The 19,645-nt window shown below is 42.4% G+C and overlaps 1 protein-coding gene across 1 annotated transcript in view; it reads right to left on the bottom strand.

The window, feature by feature from the left end:
* The window catches only part of ATP13A4 (ATPase type 13A4), a 151,551-nt gene that overhangs the window by 109,149 nt on the left and 22,757 nt on the right, over positions 1-19,645 (bottom strand). Inside the window, exon 2 of the mRNA XM_011961225.1 lies at positions 3,547-3,720. Within this exon, the coding sequence (XP_011816615.1) occupies positions 3,547-3,720 (174 nt within the window). The remainder of the gene's footprint in view (positions 1-3,546; positions 3,721-19,645) is intronic.

Genomic DNA, 19,645 nt, shown 5'->3' with positions numbered 1-19,645 from the left:
ATGGATGAGAGCTGGAGATTCCCAGTCACAGAAAACCTTCCCTCATGTCCGTTGTCCCAGAAGGGAATGCCAGGCTCCTGGCTAATAAGGAAAAGGCACATTATCCAGATGAGCAAGACCATTAGACGCGGGTACCCCTTGTGCATAGCAAGCTCTTTTGTATACAACACTTTTGGAATGGCTTGAGCAACGACACACAGACACACAATCAAAGCGGTCTTTGATCATGCATTTTCGTTTGCAAATGCCTTTTACATCGACAACAGCCCTTCATTCTCACACTAGCCCCATTTTACAAGCGGTGAAATTGAGGCCCTGAAAAGTTACGTAACAAACCTAAAGTACTAGGACAAGAAATCAAAACGTTTGACTCCAAATCCCAAAACACATCATCTCCTCATGTAGTGACACTCTTTTTTAATTCACTCTTAGTGAATTTTTTTCTCTTTCCTCCCTCTTCATTTTCCTCTTACCTATTTTCCTCCCTTCCTTTTCCATTTCCTTGCCCATTTCCTCTTATTCTCGTCTGCCATAACTCTGCCAGCAACTCAGAGAGCACAGCTCAGCTGAGCAGACCATCTCAGATCTGAAGAGTTTGCTGATGGACCCTGAAAGGCAGAACGCGGTTCTGTTTCTACTGCAGCAAAAGCATTACCCTCTGAGAACGAGGTGAGGGCACACAGATGTACTTGTAGCGTACAGTTAAACTATGTTCATGCCAGAAAATAATAATCTGATAGATTCTTAAGTTGCCTTGGAGGGTTTGATCTACAAAAGGGCCCACATGGAGTCTTCCATAGATACTCATGTCCCTGCTCTGAGCCCTGGAAAGCAAATTTTACTCCTGCCCCAGAAAGGCACTCAGGCTATGTATGGGAAGGCCACTCATAACACTTCACTGAATCTGGATTCTTCTCTTTCAGGTGATAAATATATACCATCTGAGCCATCAATCAAATGTCTAGGTCTCTATTTCTCTCCCAAGGACGAAGTGAACAAGTGAGCTCCCAAATGGAAGTGAAAACTAGTTACAGCAGTTTTTCTCTAAATATGGCCCCTTACCAGAATCATTAGCATCATTTGAGAACCTGTCAAAATGCAAATTCTTGGGTCTCAATCCAAATCTAATGAACTAGAGTCTCTGGGACTAGGACCCAGCAAGCTGTTCTGATAGTCTCTCTAGATTATTCGGATGCCAGTTGAAGTGTAGGAACCCTGGTCTAAATACAGTTCAGTGGAAAAGCCCTTGACTAGGAGCCAGGACTCTTGGGACTTAGTCCTAGTGAGGCCCCTCACTCACACGTGGGCTAGGGGAAATCGTGTCACCTCTCTAGCCCCATTTCCTCCCCCATCAAATGAAGAAGTCTTATGTGGGGTGCCAGGCACTCTTCTTTTGTGCACATCCTGTGAGTCTTCAGGAAGGATGACACGAGGCATCAGCGAAGCACAGCTCCAGCTCAACATCACCAATATTACTTGCTCTTTACCACAAAAATCTCTTGCTTCCTTCAAGTCTTAAAGCTTATTCTCTAAGGATCTCTAATAAAATTATAGTTGAACCCGAACCTGTGGGAAGATGCCTCAATTATCACCTATATCAGCTAAGCTAGAACAAAGAACAAGTATTTCTTTCCTTTTCTTTGGTTTATTTATTTATTTATTTATTTATTTTTTTTGAGACAGAGTTTAGCTCTTGTTGACCAGGCTGGAGTGCAATGGCATGATCTCAGCTCACTGCAACCTCCACCTCCTGGGTTCAAGAGATTCTCCTGCCTCAGCCTCTGGAGTAGCTGGGATTACAGGCATGTGCTACCACGCCCGGCAATTTTGTACTTTTAGTAGAGATGGGGTTTTTCCATGTTGGTCAGGCTGGTCTCGAACTCCTGACCTCAGGTCATCCACCCACCTTGGCCTCCCAAAGTGCTGGGATTACACATGTGAGCCATCACCCCTGGTCAGAACAAGTATTTTTTGAAGGGACCAAGATCCAGAAATGAAAGGTGAGGCTGGTCCCAATGGAGCAAGTCAACCAAGACCAACTTCCTCCAGTTCTCAGTTTCATGGGAGTTTAGCCTCATCTCTGTTAGATTTCAGATTGAAATGTAGATTTTTCTGGCCAGTTATAAGGCTTATTGCTATCCTCCTCTCTCACTGCATTAAATAGAATACGGATCTAGAGAGATGGTTATATATAAAAGGAAGCTAAACTCCCAACAGAGGTTGATTTATCAAGAATGTGGTTGTCATTCTGGGTCATTTGGACCGATGCATTCTTATAAACACTCAGTAAAAGTCAACCAGAAGAGAGTCCTCTAGGAGACTGTCCTTTCACTGTCTTTAATAGAAACACCCACTTCAACCCGTCAGCCACCACACAGTCATGGGATCACTACCACATGCAGGAACTGGGGCTGCAGCAGTTAACAACTCAGAGATGGTCGCTTCCTTTGAGAAGCTGACAGTCCCGCAGGGATGATGCATGTTGTCTGAGTGCTATGAGTGCTGTGAGGAATTGGTACGGAAGGAAATACAGGGAATCCTACCCAAAGCCAGGGGCTTTTATGAACAGAAGAGAGGCAACGACTTCAAGGGCAAGATGGCTGCATTTTTTACCCTAGTGTATCTGCAGAATGTGACATGCTGTCATCAATCAAATGGGACACGCAGCATCCTCCTCAGAGGGATGCTCCCCACCCCTTCCCTTCTTTTCTTCAGGGGTCACTCCAGTGCAGGGAGTGGGTTGTATCAGGAATCGAGAGGAAGGGTCAGTGTGAACCTAGTAGCCTATACCCTGACTTGACTACTTCACAGTTCCTGTTATTTTTAGCTATTAACATGGTTGTTCCCTGCTCTAGCATTCACAAAACTCACAATTTTAAAAGAAATATATTGTGAAATAGCTCTTTTTAATCAAACCTCACCATCTACAATTTTTAATTTAACTTATATATAAGATCGGGGTACATGTGCAGGTTTGTTATATAGGTAAACTTGCTTCACGGGGGTTTGTTGTACAGATTATTTTATCACCCATGTATTAAGCTTAGTACCCATTAATTGTTTTTCCTGATCCTCTCCCTCCTCCCACCCTCCATCTTCTGACAGACCCCAATATGTGTTGTTCCCTTCCGTGTGTCTATGTGTTATTATTTAGCTCCCTCTTATAAGTGACAACATGAGGCATTTGATTTTCTGTTTCTGCATTAGTTTGCTAAGGATAATGGCTTCAGCTCCATCCATGTCCTGAAAAGGACATGATTTCGTTCTTTATTATGGCTGCAGAGTATTCAATGGTGTACATGTACCACATTTTATTCATCCAGTCTATCATTGATGGGCATTTAGGTTTGTTCCATGTCTTTGCTATTGACCATACACAAATTATTGAATTCCTGCTAGATGCAAGGCTGTCTTGACACGTAAGAAACCTAAGACTGGAGCCTCCACCTGCTTCCTGTCTTGTGCACATCTCCCTCCAGTCATCTCAAAACACATTGTTCAGAAACAAAAGGGGGGTACCAGCTACATAACCAGGTACACACTTACTGTTGTCCTCAGCAACACAGTGTCTGCTTCTTGCAAGGAACATGGGACACAATGTGCCCATACATGCCACGCTGGTCTCCAGTAAAACACCAAGGGGAGGATTCCAAATGAGAAGATGGATCCGGCAAGGCAGAGACTTTTCCGGCAGCCTTGAGTCCGATAGCCAAATATCTCCTGGGACAGAATCAAAAAAATCCCAAATATTGGTTAAGCACAATAAGCAATAAATGAGCAAATACCGATTTTAGTGATGGAAATGGAGGCAGAAGTGAAGGAGTTGAGGAGGGTGAGGAGAGGGCAGGGTGAGGGATGGAGAGAGTGGAGAGGGAATCTCCACAAAGAAGTATAAGACATGACTCCAGGAAGCAAGGAAGTCCCAGTCTAACTAGAACACCAGTTTCAATCCTTTGAGCACCTTGCTACCCTGTGCCAAGCACCGTGCCAGGTGTTTAGAGGTGTCATCTTATTTAAGTCTCCCAAGCATCCCTGTGTTTTCCATGAAGTGAGATAATTACCCTCATTTCATACATGGTGAGACTCAGCTTAGAGTGGCGGAATGGGATGACCTGCCCGAGGCCACACAGCTAGAATGTCCCACTGCTAAGACTCCAACCCAGGTCTGTCAGCCGGCTAGCCAACGGCAGTACCAAGAGATTCCCTTGGCTGGCATCAGCAGACACAGGAGAGGGAGAGAAAAGAACCAGGCCTTGAGACCTGAGTCAGGATTGGGTGAAAGTATTCGACCATAAGAGGATTAACAAGCAAAGGCTAGGTTGCCCTTGGGAGTTGGGGTAGAGTTGTGCCTTCCCACATTCCTTCCTCATTCAGTAACAAACAATTTTATGTCAAGGGGAAAAACACCAGAGGGACTATTTGGTTTACTTCAACTCATTCTACTGAGCACTGATGCATCATGAGAGGATATTATTAGACCCCAGAGGATATATACAAGACAAGAGTCTCACCTCTAATAAATGTATACTCTAGACAGACGTCTTCCTTCCAAGGAAATTCTGAGATAGAATAGAAAACGGCCCCTGAAGTTTATGGTCTTAGTCCCACAGCTTTATCCCACAAAGTCATGGGTATACTTTATACTGGTTATGATGGCTAAAATTGAGAGGTAGTAGAGTGTCCTGGTTAAAAGCACATTCTCTGGACCAAGACTCTTTGGGTTCAGAGACTAGCTCTGCCACTTACTGGGCGTGTGATTTTTCAGTACATTGTCTAACCTCTGTATCCCTGTTTGTCTTCCATAAAATGGGATAGTAATACTACCCACGTGACAGGGTTGTTGTCCTGTGTAAGCGTTTACTACGGCTGTTGCTGCTATTGCTTGATCACGTGTCCCTGAAATAGACCTGAAATTCTATCCCTCAGTTTATTGGCAGTTAAGTACAAGAATTCCTAGTGTCAATAGTTCTGCTCTTGCTAGAATTGTCTCTTAGGATAACAAGGGAGCTGGAACATAAAACTTCTATCAACTTCTCTATCTCACCTGATAAAGATTACATTGCCAGGAAATGTTCTGTGATGCTTGGCTGAAGGTTGCTTTTGTGTGTAAATATTAGGTTCCTTTCTATTATTAGCAACACATACAGGTGCTGACTGGCTTTCTTAGGCATTGTCCAAATTTGGCATAACCGATAAAATGTTCTCATTAACTCAAAAATGATCTCTGAACTAATTTTGCAAAGTAGAATGTAGATTCTGACATGAATACTCTTCTGCTCCAAGCTCAAGCTATTGCTGTCCAGATGCCAAGCCTGGAATGGCTCTGTCCCCTCATCACACTGGCAGCAATGCTCTCTTAGTTCCACACAGAGCAGTGTCCCAGTCTTCATTGCCTTACTTGCCCTGAGTCCAGCTACCGTTCTTTCCTGTTTCAACACTTTGGCATAGATCAACTTCTACCTTCTGACCCAGCCATTTTTTCATCTTTTTAAAATATTATATTTAAAAGTTTCCTTATATTGCCAGTCAGTTGAGCCCCCATGTAATATGCCTGAGTTACTCTGTTCTACAGCAAAAACCTCTGTTACCATGCTTTCTTTTATGGGCTATGCAGTGAGGGCTGTCTATAGCTTCCAAAGTGTCTTTGTGATTACTGTCAAGATAAAGTAAACAGCAATTATTATCTTAATTCTCCATTAAGAAAACCAAAGTTCAAAGTTACTATAATATCCTTAATAGTAATAATAGTGATTATTAACAACAAATTATTGATAACAGTGCTAGCAGCTAACATTTATTGGGCACTTAATAGCCTTTCACTAAGCATATGATACATATTCTCCCATTTAGTTTAAAAATATTAAATTAATTAAATTAATTAATTTAATAATTAAAAAATATTAAATATTCCCAAGCCACAAAGCTCATAACTAACTCAAAACTGGGCCTCCAGTCTAGACCTCTGCAGCACGTGGAAGATGATGTGGGCTGGCCATTTCTACTCCTATGCTCTTCTTTATTCTTTTATTTCAGTTCAATTTAACAAATGTTTGTTACATGTCCACCAAATGGCAGGCATGTGCCACTGAATTGTACTAAGTTGAAGTTAATTGCACTGCAGGGACTATTAACAGATATTGGGTTTAAAATTGCAAAAATCAGCACAGTGCTGTTATTACCATCCCATAGCAATTCCCTTCCTACATTTATGGAGTACCTCCTGGAGGGAACTGTCCTTGCTACCCTGCACTTCATCCATTCTTACCTCCCACAGAAAGGGATCAGTTAGGAAAAAAAAAAAAAAAAAAAAAAGGACTATTGGGAAAATGTCAAAAGAATATCACACAAATAGTCAAGTTCATGGCAGGCTATGTGCATTATGGATCGGCACACTGTCCCTTTCTTTATCCCTTCCCTACCCACACATTCTTCTTCCTCTGTCCACGGGCATCCAGGTCCTTTGCATCTCTAAGGGCTTAAACTTTGGTCCAGGTGTCCAGGCCTTGTCTCCTGCAGAGCTTCTATGCTCAAGGAGCCAAATTCTGCTCCTCGGAGCAATGTTTTAAACCGTCTCAACTAATAGAACCTTCTCAGTATCTGTAGACCCTCTCCTCAAAGAAATACACACTTACACACAAACATCTTCATGGATATTTAGGGAGGATCCCACGGCCTAGAAAAGGTCCTGCTCTAGAGGTTTCATGAGATCGAATCAAGGCTTGTCTTCCAGAGTTTACCCTCAGTACTTGAACTTAGGGCCTGACACCAAGTAAGCACTTAACGAATGTAGAAGTATGAAGACACAAGTGGGTGGAAATGCAGGTGAGGTGTCCACTGGAGCAGAACACTCCTGTCCCAAAGAAGCGCCAGAGGGCAATGTCACCACCTAGGGGCCTATTAGTCCTGAGAGTGGTTCTCAGCCTTCCAGTCCCAGAAACTATCGGCAGAACCATCTCTCACAGGGAATATTCCATTTAAGCAGATCTCAGAGACTGGGATTAACGAGAGAGAGAGAGATGTATGCTGCTGTCATACTAACCAGACAAATACATGGGTTGGTATGAAGAGTGCATTCTCTCCCCAGTGACACCATCTCCACCGTCGTGACTGACCTGCTAACGGAGCCATGTGCAAGCATAGTACTTAAAACAGGCTCTGGAGTCTTCTTTGACCATCTCCCACCCTGACTGGCACATGTCTTTTTTAAACACATTAATTCTTTTAATCGAAGTACAGTCCAATCTTTTTGGCCTAGAAGTCAGTTTGTCTCTTTAAGAAAATGTTGCATTTCTCTATAGGCTTCGTTAAATATTTGAAAAGCTTTAAAGTTTGCATTTTTTAAAGTTTACTACCCTGAAGATAATCTCTTTTCCCTTATTTCTGAATTTGGGGTGTTAAGAGAATCCTTCACTGTTATTTCCAGGCCCTACACCCAATTGTTTTAAAGGAATGCGTTTAAATGGATTTACCTTGCTGCTTGCCCAACCCCAACATCTATTAAAATTCCTGCCTCTGTACAGTTTCTTCTTTGCCACTCTTTAGTACTAAAGGAAGTTTTTCTAAGTTTCTTCGAAGCTAATTTGACTACTAGATTCAGGTGAAAACTTCTCAACATGAATGACCTAATCTAGAAATCTTAAACTGGAGGCTCAAAAGGAATGTCCTGCAGACTCATTTCTTGTTTACTTGTTAAGAATTTCTAAAAACTTTAAATTGGTCCCCCAGTTATTTTCACATAAAAATTATGATTTCTACTTTTTTCTTAAAATAAATTAAAATGGTGACAATATTGTTCCCACATTCTTGCACTGCAATAATCAGTTGGAAAGCAAAAAAAAAACATGTATAATATAACCCAGGAAATAACCCAGACGCCATCCAGTGAGTGAGATGTACTGTGGTGTGTCCACACAATGAGATTTAATACAGCACTTCAAACAGTTGAGCTCCAGCAACACACATCAATATGGATGACTCTTAGTAATGGAATAGGAAGTGAAGAAAGTCAGTGAAAAGAATTGTAATAGCATTATAACCTTTTTATAAAGTTGAAAACAACTAGCATTTCAATTATTTGGGGGATATATCTAGATAAAAGAAAACCATATAGGAAGGGAAGCGAGGGAATGATGAACACATGATTTAGTACAGTGGCTGCCTCTGCTGGGGAAAGGCAGAGGAATGACAGGCCACACCGTTACATGCAGATGACTGTCCAATCCTAGCTTTTGTTTGTGGTGATGCGTTCAGCACATTATTATAAAGAACTAATTAAGTAGCTAACCAAATTAATGCAACACAACGTGGGCAAATAATATGAGTACATCATGAACCAAAGATTATGGACAATCTAACTGTGAGCACCTCAAGTCTTAGGGGAAAAAAAGAAAAAAGAACCAGCCAGAGCAAGTACCAGACGCCCCCTCTAAATGAGCAGGTGCCTTCTTACTGTCTGTGGTTCCTGCCTTGCTTTCTTTTATCCCCAACACTGAGGCTATATGTTAGGTTCCATCGCACATCTCATGCCAGACCTGCTCACTGGAGCTGCAGCCTCACCCTGTAAGCTAGTGGTTCTCAACCAAGGGAGAGTTTGTCTCCCAGGGAACGTTTGGCAATGTCTGGAGATATTTTTTGGTCACTCAATTCTCAATTGGGTGAGTTACTTCTGGCATCTGGTGGGCAGAGGCAGGAATGCTGCTAAGCACCCTACAATGCAGAGGACATTCCCCTATCTCCAAAAAATTATCTGGCCCAAAGTAGTGCCAAGATTGATAAAACCTGCTTAGGCATTATTGTTTCCTCCCACCTAAACTAGGCAGATCTCTAGGTCCTAGTGCCTAGGATGACATCTTCGGCACCCAAAGAACTACAATATTTTGATTTTGAAACCCATGGTAAAAGAGGATTGACACTTAATACTAAATGACCAACAAAGTAGGTAGTGGTTGCAATGTAGCCCAACAAATCATTTCACAGATAAGGAAACTGGGGTACTAAGAGAGAAAGCAGATTGCGCATGTGATCTACCACCTGCCTTCCTCTCCTACTTCATCCTGGACTACTCTCCCTCTGTATCACACTGTACCAGCCATGAGGACTCCTTCCATTTTGTTGAATTCACCAAGCCCTTTCCTGCCTCAAGGTCTTCCCATGGCTTGCTATTTCTCATTCTTTCAGTCTCCTTTAAATATATGCTTTTCAGAGAGGTCTCAGCCAACCACCCTATGTAATTTAGCCCCTAATCTCATGTGCCTTTTATAATACTTCTGTAGAATTTTCACAATTTGAAATTTGTTTGTTTTTTTTTTTTCAGATGGAGTCTTGCTCTGACTCTGTCACCCAGGCTAGAGTGCAGTGGCACAATCTCAGCTCACTGCAGCCTCTACCTCCTGGGTTCCAGTGATTCTCCTGCCTCAGCCTCCTGATTAGCTGGGATTACAGGTGCTCACCACTGTGCCCGGCTAATTTTTGTGTTTTTAGTAGAGACAGGGTTTCATCATGTTGGCCAGGCTGGTCTCGAACTCCTGACCTCAGGTGATCCTCCCGCCTCACCCTCCCAAAGTGCTGGGATTACAGGCGTGAACCACTGCGCCTGGCCTGCAATTTCTATTTTTTGCTTGCTTTTCTGTTTCCTCCTTTCTGGTCCCCTACAACTAGGCTTTATGTCATAGTAGGATCAATTCAAGTTTTTTCTTCCAATGTTGTTTACCCAGCATCACATACATTATCCGCATGTAGTGGGCACTCAATAAATATCTGCTGAATCAATCAATATATAAATGAGTGGCTATATTAAAGGAAAGAAGAAAGGAAGGAGGCAAAGGTAGGAAAGGGAGGGAAGCAGGGATGAAGGGCAAGAGAGAAGCAGTGAAGAGAAATTAATAAACCCGTACTCTCCTTGTTCCTAGCCCAAGAAATTTAACTGTATTCTCTCCTTGGACACTAAAAATAAAATCAGTCCACTGAGGGGAGGAAGGAGAAAACAGAGCAACTCTCAGATGCTGCTCTGTGCCTTTGGTCATTAGGAAATGTTAAACTAGTCACACCATTTGCATTACATCAAGTTAATCTCTAAGTCTATGTTTCTTGAATGAGTGCTAGGATTTTTGCTTTTTCTTTCTCTTTTTAGTCTGTCTCTAAGAGTTCAAAAGATGCTAAAGGTAAGACTGAGTTTTACATCTCTCTGTCTTCAACAGAGCCAAACCAAGGGCCTGCCCTGGAAGGGACAAACTGGTTAGATATCTGCTCTCCAGGCTCCTGCTCTAGACCAAAACGTGTGTTCACAATCACGTGAGTGTGAATTGTGCTGACTTCCCAGTCTTGCACATTACTTTGCAAAACAATATATATTATTATTATTAAAAATAAAAAATAATAATATCCAACAATGACTACTGGCGTGCAGCTGAGGCCCATTTTCCATTAACAACGTTTACATCCATTCAGTGGTTACTGGAGGGGCCCTTGAGGGGATCCTGAGGGATGAAGTGAACTGGCCATAGCTGGCAGATAGTTGGGATGATACTTAATCAAATTCTCTTCCCGGCTTTGGAATGTCACTTCTCTCTCATTCACAGCTTTGGAATATCACCTCTCGGGTCATTGACTCCCAGTTTCTCTTGCCACACTTTCTTTCTCATAATTGCTATGGGAAACAATAGAATGACACCTGGCCCAGGTGTCAGGCTCAAGAACCAAGGCACTGTTCGTTAACATGCTTCTGTGCTGCACCTCCAGCAAGAAGTCTTTAAAGTATCTTTGCATCAGTTTTCAGTTCAAGTTGCCTACTCTGTCTAAGACAATGGGTAAGGTATGTTTGCGAGACATAAATTCCCCCTCAAGGAGCTGACAGAAGAGATGATGAATTTTAAAATAACTATAATTCAGGGCAAAAAATATTAAATGCCATATGAAAAGCACAAGGGAAAAATCAGTTTCAAATGATGAAGATCTCCCACTGAGACAATTAATAGGAAAAACTTTCCAAAAGAATAATAATTTGTAATTGACTTGGAGAGAACTGGTAGAATTTTGATAGCTAGGAAAGGAGAGTAGGAAAGGCACTCCAAGTGGAGGAATTAGCCTTGAGCAACAGTAGACTATACAAGGAATATATTTAAGGACAAAATGTCAGGATAATGCCTTACAGGAGTTCAATGTACTCTAATGTTACAATTAACCTAATCGTGTATGGTTAGATAATACAACTTTGGTTGGGACTTTGGGATTCTAAGATGTGTATGCTACTCTAGCTGTGGCTTTTGGAAACGAAGTCTGCTGAACCCTTAAAAACTGCACCTCCAGCCAAGCGTGGTGGCTCATGACTGTAATCCCAGCATTTTGGGAGGCCGAGGCGGGCAGATCACCTGAGGTCAGGAGTTCGAGACCAGCCTGGCCAACATGGTGAAACCCCATCTCTACTAAAAATACAAAAATTAGCTGGGGGTGGTGGCTCACACCTGTAATCCCAGACACTTGGGAGGCTGAGGCAGGAGAATGGCGTGAACCCAGGAGGCAGGGGTTGCAGTGAGCTGAGATGGTGCCACTGCACTCCAGCCTGGGCCACAGAGCGAGACTCCATGTAAAAAATAATGATAATAAAATAGAAAAATAGAAAAAAAAAAAAAACTGCACCTCCATCTTTCCCCCTCCACAATCAGCAGGCGGACCCCTCATAATTACCCTAAAGTTAGCATTTACAGAGAACGTTAGCAACAGAGGCCGCTGCCCATGGCCATTGCAGCTGAGCAGCAGTCTAATTACGGACGTAGGCTCAACAGATGTGTTCGGAGCTTTAGTTTCCTTTGACTCATCAGGGTTCCTTTTCTCAGCCCAGTATGCTGTCAGCTACTGCCTATGGAAACTCCTCCTTGTCACACAGATTGGCTGACAGAAAAGCCACTTCTCCCACCGTCAGTTGCAGGCAGGAAGGTAAGACCCTGCCCTGTGGATAATTGCCCACACAGACTTGCGTTGAAGTTCATGAAAACTTACATTTTATGTAAATAATAACTTTGTATTATGTTCCAGTCACCCTAAATATATATTTTGCCATATGCTGCTTTAATTCTCACAATCCTTTAAGGAAGGTAGTATCAGCCATGGATCAGAATAAGGAAGGTAAGGTTTGGGGAGGTTAAGAAATGTACCCACGGTCACCCAGCCGGTTGGTAAGAGAGCCAGGTCCTTCTTATTTAAAATTCTTTTCACCCAACAAGGCTGCCTGTCATGAAGACACTCCCTCCTCCTTCTTAGCTCTCTGATATTCTCATCTGGCAGGTGTCACAAGTGACAGTGCATGAACACTTGTTGATTGTCCACATTTGAGCTAATGGATGTGCTGCCCAGACAGGTTCGTAGGTTCCCGTTAAACAGGTTTTCACAAGCTTCAAACCATAGAGAAAGAGGAAATAGGCAAGAGGGACTCCACCCAATAGCCAGACAGTGGTTTCTACAGGAATCATGCTAATCTTCTGGTCTGGTAATCTCGGGCAAGAGGGATTTTCTAGGCTCTCATGTGATGAGGAAATTAAAACTTCTCTTTCTGATGATGTCTTTAGTATAATAATAAATAAATATTTTGTCTTTGTCTCCAGTTTCTGGCATAGAGCAACTGAAACCCTTGGAATGTTCTGAATAACAGGAGTGTATTTTGTTATTCAAAATGAGCCCCTTTCAGCCAGGTGGGGTGGCTCACGCCTGTAATCCCAGCACTTTGGGAGGCAAAGGCAGGTGGATCCCCTGAGGTCAGGAGTTTGAGATCAGCCTAGCCAACACGGAGAAACCCCGTCTCTACTAAAAATTCCAAAAATTAGCCCGGCATAGTGGCAGGTGCCTGTAATCCCAGCTACTCAGGCAACTGAGACAGGAGAATCACTTGAACCTGGGAAGGGGAGGCTGCAGTGAGCCGAGATCGCGCCATTGTACTCCAGCCTGGGCAACAAGAGTGAAACTCTGTCTCAAAAAAAAAAAAAAAAAAATCAAAATGACCCCCTTTCAACCATATTCGAGTTCATGCTAATGAGGTGACCTTCAGGATGGGGGCTAGTGGTCAGAGGAATCAACCATACCTTTAGATCATTGGAACTTTCGGTTTCACCCCCTGACCTCTAGGGAAAGGAAAAGGGCTAGAGACAGTTCCACTGCCAATGGCCAATGATTTAATCAATTATGCCTGGGGAAGGCTCCATAAAATCCCCTAAATGATCGTATTCACAGAGCTTCAGAGTTGACAAACACAACTATTTACCAGGAGGGTAGTGTGTACTCTCCCTCCATGAGGACAAAAGCTCCTGTGCCCGAGAGTCTTCCAGACCTCACCCTATGTAGTGCTTCATCTGGTTATTCATTTGTGTCCTTCATAATAAGCCAATAATGGTAAGTGCTGTGGTCTGGATGTGGTTTGTCCCCACCAAAACTCACCTTGAAATCTGACCTCCAATACAGCTGTGTTGGGAGGTGGAACCTAGTGGTGGAGGTCTGGTGCAAGGGGGCAGATCCATTATGAATAGATTAATGCCCTCTCAGAGGGATGAGTTATCTCCCTCATTAGTTCCCACAAGAGTGGGTTGTTAAAAAAGAAACTAGCTTCCTCAGTTTCTCTTTCTTGCTTCTTCTCTTGCCACGATTTTTTTTTCTCACACACACTTCCCTTCTGCATTCCATCACCAGTCAAAGCAGCATGAAGCCCTCCCCAAATGTGGCTGCCAACTGTGAACTTTCCAGTCACCAGAATCATGAGCCAAATAAACCTCTTTTCTTTATAAAGTACTCAGCTTCAGATATCCTATTATAGCAATATGAAATGAACTAAGACAATGAGTAAAGTGTTTTCCAAAGTTCTAACAAATCATTGAACCTGAAAGGGTGGGGGTATGGGAACCTCCCAACTTAATAGCCAAATTAGACAGAAGTGTGGGTAACCTGGGAACCCATATTTGTGACTGGCATCTGAATGAGGACAGTCTTGTGGGACTGAGCCCTTAAACCTATGGAGACTGACACTCACTTTGGGTAGTTAATGGCAGATTAAATTAAATTGTAGGACACCCATTTGGTGTCCAGAGAGCTGGAGAACTGGTTGGCGTCAGGAAGAGAAAAACTTCATATATTTAGTGTCAGAAGTATTGTGAATTAAAAACAGCTCAAAATCTGAGAGGTGTAAGACAGTAACAGCATACAGAGGTCAGTATCTGGGAATACCACCCTGTCTAGGCAGCCTATTTACTGCACAGTGTAAAGACTCAAGCCAGGGTAGCATAGGAGAAAGTCAACATATTTAAAGACAAAGCACTTGAGTTCAAATCCTGGTTCTGCCACTTATTAATTTTATTATCTACAAGTCACTGCCATATCTAAAACATAAGAATACTAATGCCTACCTCACAAAACTGTTATGAGAATGAAATGGGATAACAGTTGTAAAAGAGTTATTCAAATATAAGTTGTTATTATTATGGGGGAAATTAGACTTCAGGCTGATTAATAACCTCTCAGTGATAGCCAGACGTGTTTGGCCCCTCCATATAAGTCAGATCTCAGCCTCCCTGACCACGCAGTCTAAAATAGCTACCCAGTCACTCTCTAGCACATCACCCTATTTTAGATCTGTATGAGCCCTTATCTCTATCTGATATTTTCTTATTTGTTTGTGTTTTTGCAATCTGTTAGAATGTAAGCTTCAAAAGAGCAGAACAGCTTCAGTTTGTCTTGTTGATTGCTGAATCCCTGGCACATACTAGGCCAACAAATATTTTCTGAGTGAATGAATGGCTCAGATTTTATAGTAAGGATTCCATCTAAGGAAGAATATAAGAATAAGATTATACTGTTATTATTTTAAAATTCTTTGTTATTTTACTTTAAAGAGATGGGCTTTAGTTAGAGAGGGCTCCAGGGAAACCTCTGGAATGATAGCAATGTCCTGTCTTCTGACTTAGACAATGACCATACAGGTTTCACTTCATTATTAAATTGGATGAGTGTGATTTTTGCACATTTTTGTGGCACTTCAAAAAAAATGCTAAGTACTCTCAAATGATTGAGACCCACTTTTACTTACAGAGATTACATCAATGCTTGTTGGTCATATGAGTCGTAGGACTCGTAGCAATAACTCTTAAGACATCAAGAGTTGCGCCCCACAGCTTTGCAACCACGAGTATAGGAAAAAGCAAAAAGCAATGGCTGGGATTTAATCTAAACTCCGCTGCTATTAAATAATCCCTTTCCCCTGTGATATGGTTTGGCTCTGTGTCTCCGCTCAAATCTCATCGAGAATTGTAATCACCACAGGTGGAGGGAGGGACCTGGTGGGAGGTGATTGGATCATGAGGACAGTTTCCCTTACGCTATCTTGTGATAGTGAGTGAGTTATCACGAGATCTGATGGTTTAAAAGTGTGGCACTTCATTGTTCAGTTCCCACCTGTGAGTGAGAACATGCGGTGTTTGGTTTTCTGTTCTTGCAATAGTTTGTTGAGAATGATGGTTTCCTAGAACTTAAAGTATAATTAAAAAAAAAAAGTGTGGCACTTCCTGACTGGGTGCAGTGGCTCATGCCTGTAATCCCAGCACTTTAGGGGGCCAACGAGGGCAGATTAACTGAGGTCAGGAGTTCAACACTAGTCTGGGCAATGTGGTGAAACCCCATCTCTACTAAAAATACAAAAATTAGCTGGGCATGGTGGCACATGCCTGTAATCCCAGCTATTTGGGAAGCTGAGGCGTAAGAATCACTTGAGCCTAGGAGGCAGAGGTTGCAGTGAGCTGAGATCGTGACACTGCACTCCAGCCTGGGCAACAGAGTGAGGCTCCATATCAAAAAAAAAGGCACTTCCCCTCCCCCATGCCCCGCCTTCCTGCTGCCATGTAAGACATGCCTTGCTTCCCCTTCACCTTCCATCACAATTGTAAGTTTCCCAAGGCCTCCCTGACCATGTGGAGCTGCGAGTCAATTAAACCTCTTTTCTTTATAAATTATCCAGTCTCGGGACGTTGTGTATAGCAGTGTGAAATTGGACTAATACACCCTGTCTGGGCCTGTCTGTCCATCTGTAAGAGAGAGGGTTGAATTATATGATCTCTTGAGTCGCTCTCTACAGGTATTTCTCTACAGAACTACCTGCAGTTCTTGTAGCAATAGGAACCTTCTGAATATCACACATGTCACAGCTTGCAACCCCCTTACAGATGCACATCTAAGGTCATAACTCTCGTCCATTGAGATGCCTGCCTTCACTTCAAAGCTGTCCATGTCGTTCTCACTCAGGATTCAATATTCCTTTAAAGAAAAATAAAAAATGGTTTCTGTTGCACCATTTGCGCAAATTGGTGCATGTTGTGCAGACTACCTGCTTAAGAACTGTCAGAGTGTCCTCTGGGAGAAGGAGCATGTCACATGCAGGAACCTCCATGCTTGGCCCCAGGAATGGGAGCTGGCCTGCCACCCTGTGACTCTGGCTACTGTGCCATATTGATCAACCGAGCATCGGAATTATCCAGTGTGTGAAGACTATTTGATTCATTTCTATGAGTGTATTTAGATTCAAGCACAGCCTTGTGGAAGGTTTCTTGAAATTCTTAAGATGGCATCATCAAGCCATGATGCATGACTCAGGTTTTAACTGACAGAAAAGGGGCCCTGGATACGCTAGAGAATTTCAAGCCAATGGACAGAAGTGGAAATGGTGACATTAGAATATGTAAAGAGGAAATGAATGACTTGATAAGAATGGAAAATTGTTTGGGAGAATAGGGGGGCATAAGGAAGACCATAATTTCTACCTTTTTCAAATACCCTGGGATGCCATACCCAGCTGATGCAGGGGAAATTCAAGACATTAAATGCCGGGCAAGATAATTATAATGTTATCTCAGGAGGATTTTTTAAAGCTTTTATTACTACAGAAGCAATGCATGCACATTTTACAAATCAGAAAATAAAAATACAAATAAAAACCTTATATTACCACAGCCAGAGATCACCACAATTAACAACTCATTGAATATAATTTTTCTTCTACCAAAATGAAACCATGCCACACATGTTATTTTACAATCTGCTTTTTTATTCAATGGTCTCCATTTTTCCAGGTCAGCAAGTTTTTAGCTCTTCTAATACCCAAACCATATTCAAATATCACCAATGGATCTACCAATATCCTCTACAACTGGCCTTTAAAAATTGACTTGGCAGGGCTGGGCACGGTGGCTCACACCTGCAATCCCAGCACTTCGGGAGGCTGAGGCAGGCGGATCATGAGGTCAGGAGATCGACACCATCCTGGCTAACACGGTGAAACCCTGTCTCTACTAAAAATACAACAATTAGACAGGCGTGGTGGCACATGCCTGTAATCCCAGCTACTCAGGAGGTTGAGGCAGGAGAATCGCTTGAACCCAGGATGCGGAGGTTGCAGTGAGCTGAGATCACGCCACTGCAATCCAGCCTGGGAAACAGCAAGACTCCATTTCAAAAAAAAAATTGACTTGGCATTATTCTATTATTCTACTTCCTAAACTAGATGGTTAATTAGTGTGTTCAACTTATAATTATCCATTAAGTTGTACATAAATATTTTACATACTTTTATATAGGCATACCATATAATATTAATATATACACTATACATAATATATAACAAGAATGTATTTCACAACAAAAGAAAGGGGTGAAATATCAGACATCTCATATAATTATCACTGAACTTTTGCCATTTGTTTTAATCCAGCTCCTTCCCTTTTTCATGATGATGATTTATGGAAGGGTCAGTCGTCATTGTGCAAGAGTGCTGACACACTAATAACGGCACTTCCCACCAATTTCAGATGTTACACAAAAACAAGAGCGCTGCTTTCTTTTCATGATTTGTTTATTCATTTGTTTGTTTAGGAATCATTATATTTATCCCACAGAGGAATGGTCATAGTAGCCAAATTTTTTGTTTATAAGGAGCTTTATTTTTGTTTTGTTACTCTGCATTCTAATAAAAATTTAGTTATAATTTTACGTCAATTTAAGTTTGGCTCTAAACCAAACAAGAGATTTCCTTAGCACAGTGCTTTGAAATCTTTTTCATATAATAGCACCCATAGAAAAATTTGCTCAGTGCTGATTAGGCAAATGCATAACTCTGTTTGAAGCGGGAAGGGACCCGTATCTTAACTCTCCTATAAGCACTCCAGGGCCACCCATGGCACCCCAGTTGGGTTGTTCTTCCTCATCCTGCATTTGTAGCAACAAAACACCTTTCCCTTCTCTCATTTCCCTCAGTTTAGTCGGTGTCAAACTGGGCAAAGTGGCACCTAAAATGATGTCCTATGACTGCTCACCGTTCCTAGGGAAGCTTGCCCTCTGCTTTCTCACCCCTGTGCTTTATCCAAGTGGGGTTTTTTTGTTTGTTTGTTTTTGCTTTCATTTTTGTTTCTCAAATCCTGTCTCAACCTCATTGCTTTTTCTCCTAGGGAAAAAAAATTCTAGCAATCTTTAAAAGTACTACTCAGATGTAACTTTGTGAAACCTCCTCAGTCAGAACTAGTTATGGGTTCAAAACCAAACTCATTACCTGCACCCTCCTCTGTGTCTGAATTACCATCAGCACCACAGTTACACATCCAGTGGTACAATTCAGAAATCTGGACATTCCCTTTAATATTCTCCCCACGTTCCTTGTGCTCGCTTCGGCAGCACATATAATATTCTCCTCACGTTCCCTGAACAGCTGATGAGCCCAAGGTCTATTGATTGTCTTCTAGATATTTCTCAAATTGGTTTCCTTTGCCCCGTCCATAATACCACTGCCTTATTGGTTCAACCTGTATTCTCAGCGGAATCACTGCAAGAGTCAATGGGTTCGGTTCCATCTCTGCCTGAGGTTGTCCACACTGCTGCAGAGTGATCTTCCCAAAACAGACATCTGATTTCACTTACCTACTAGTCACCAGCTGTCCTGGTTTGCCTGAGGGGTTTCTCAGGATGTTGCGATTTCAATGCTAACGTCCAGAAGTTCAGGCAAACCAGGATGGTTAGGCGCATCCTTAAAATCTTTACATCTCTTTAGAACAGCACATGAAGTTCTTCCTAATCTTCCCTACAATATCGTTTCAGCCTCAACTCTCTGTTCTCCTCGTCCCACCACACCACACACTTATATACACCCTGCACTCCAGCTTTGCCAAGGTACATTCAGTTCCCCAAATGGAATGTGCTTTGTCTCTTTACATCTCAGTACCTTTGTACATTGTCTCCTTTGCCTTATCTGGAATTGTTGTTAAACTTCTATTCATCCATCAAGATTCCTTTCAGTTAGCACTTTTTCAATGAAGCCGTCCAGGAGTGGGTCGTAGCTTCTTCTATGTTCTCACAGTACCTTGCATATACTGGTGTCAAACTACTGGCCCATTGAACCCTGTCCCCACCAGATACTGAGACATAGAACTGTTCTTTGTGTACTAATACCTAGCACAGGGACTTGAACACAATAAAGGCTCAATAAGTGAGGGAGGGAGGCAGGGAGGGATGGAAGGAGAAAAGAAGGAAGAAAGGAAGGAAGAAAGGAAGGGAGGGGAAGGAAGGAAAGAAGGGAGGAAGGAAGGAAGGAAGGAAGGAAGGAAGGAAGGAAGGAAGGAAGGAAGGAAGGAAGGAA

This window comes from Colobus angolensis, unplaced genomic scaffold (genome assembly GCF_000951035.1).
Source record: "Colobus angolensis palliatus isolate OR3802 unplaced genomic scaffold, Cang.pa_1.0 Scaffold54, whole genome shotgun sequence".
In the NCBI taxonomy this organism is placed as follows: domain Eukaryota; kingdom Metazoa; phylum Chordata; class Mammalia; order Primates; family Cercopithecidae; genus Colobus; species Colobus angolensis.
The sequence above is the reverse complement of the archived record's forward strand: the minus strand, read 5'-3'. Positions and strand labels throughout refer to the sequence as shown.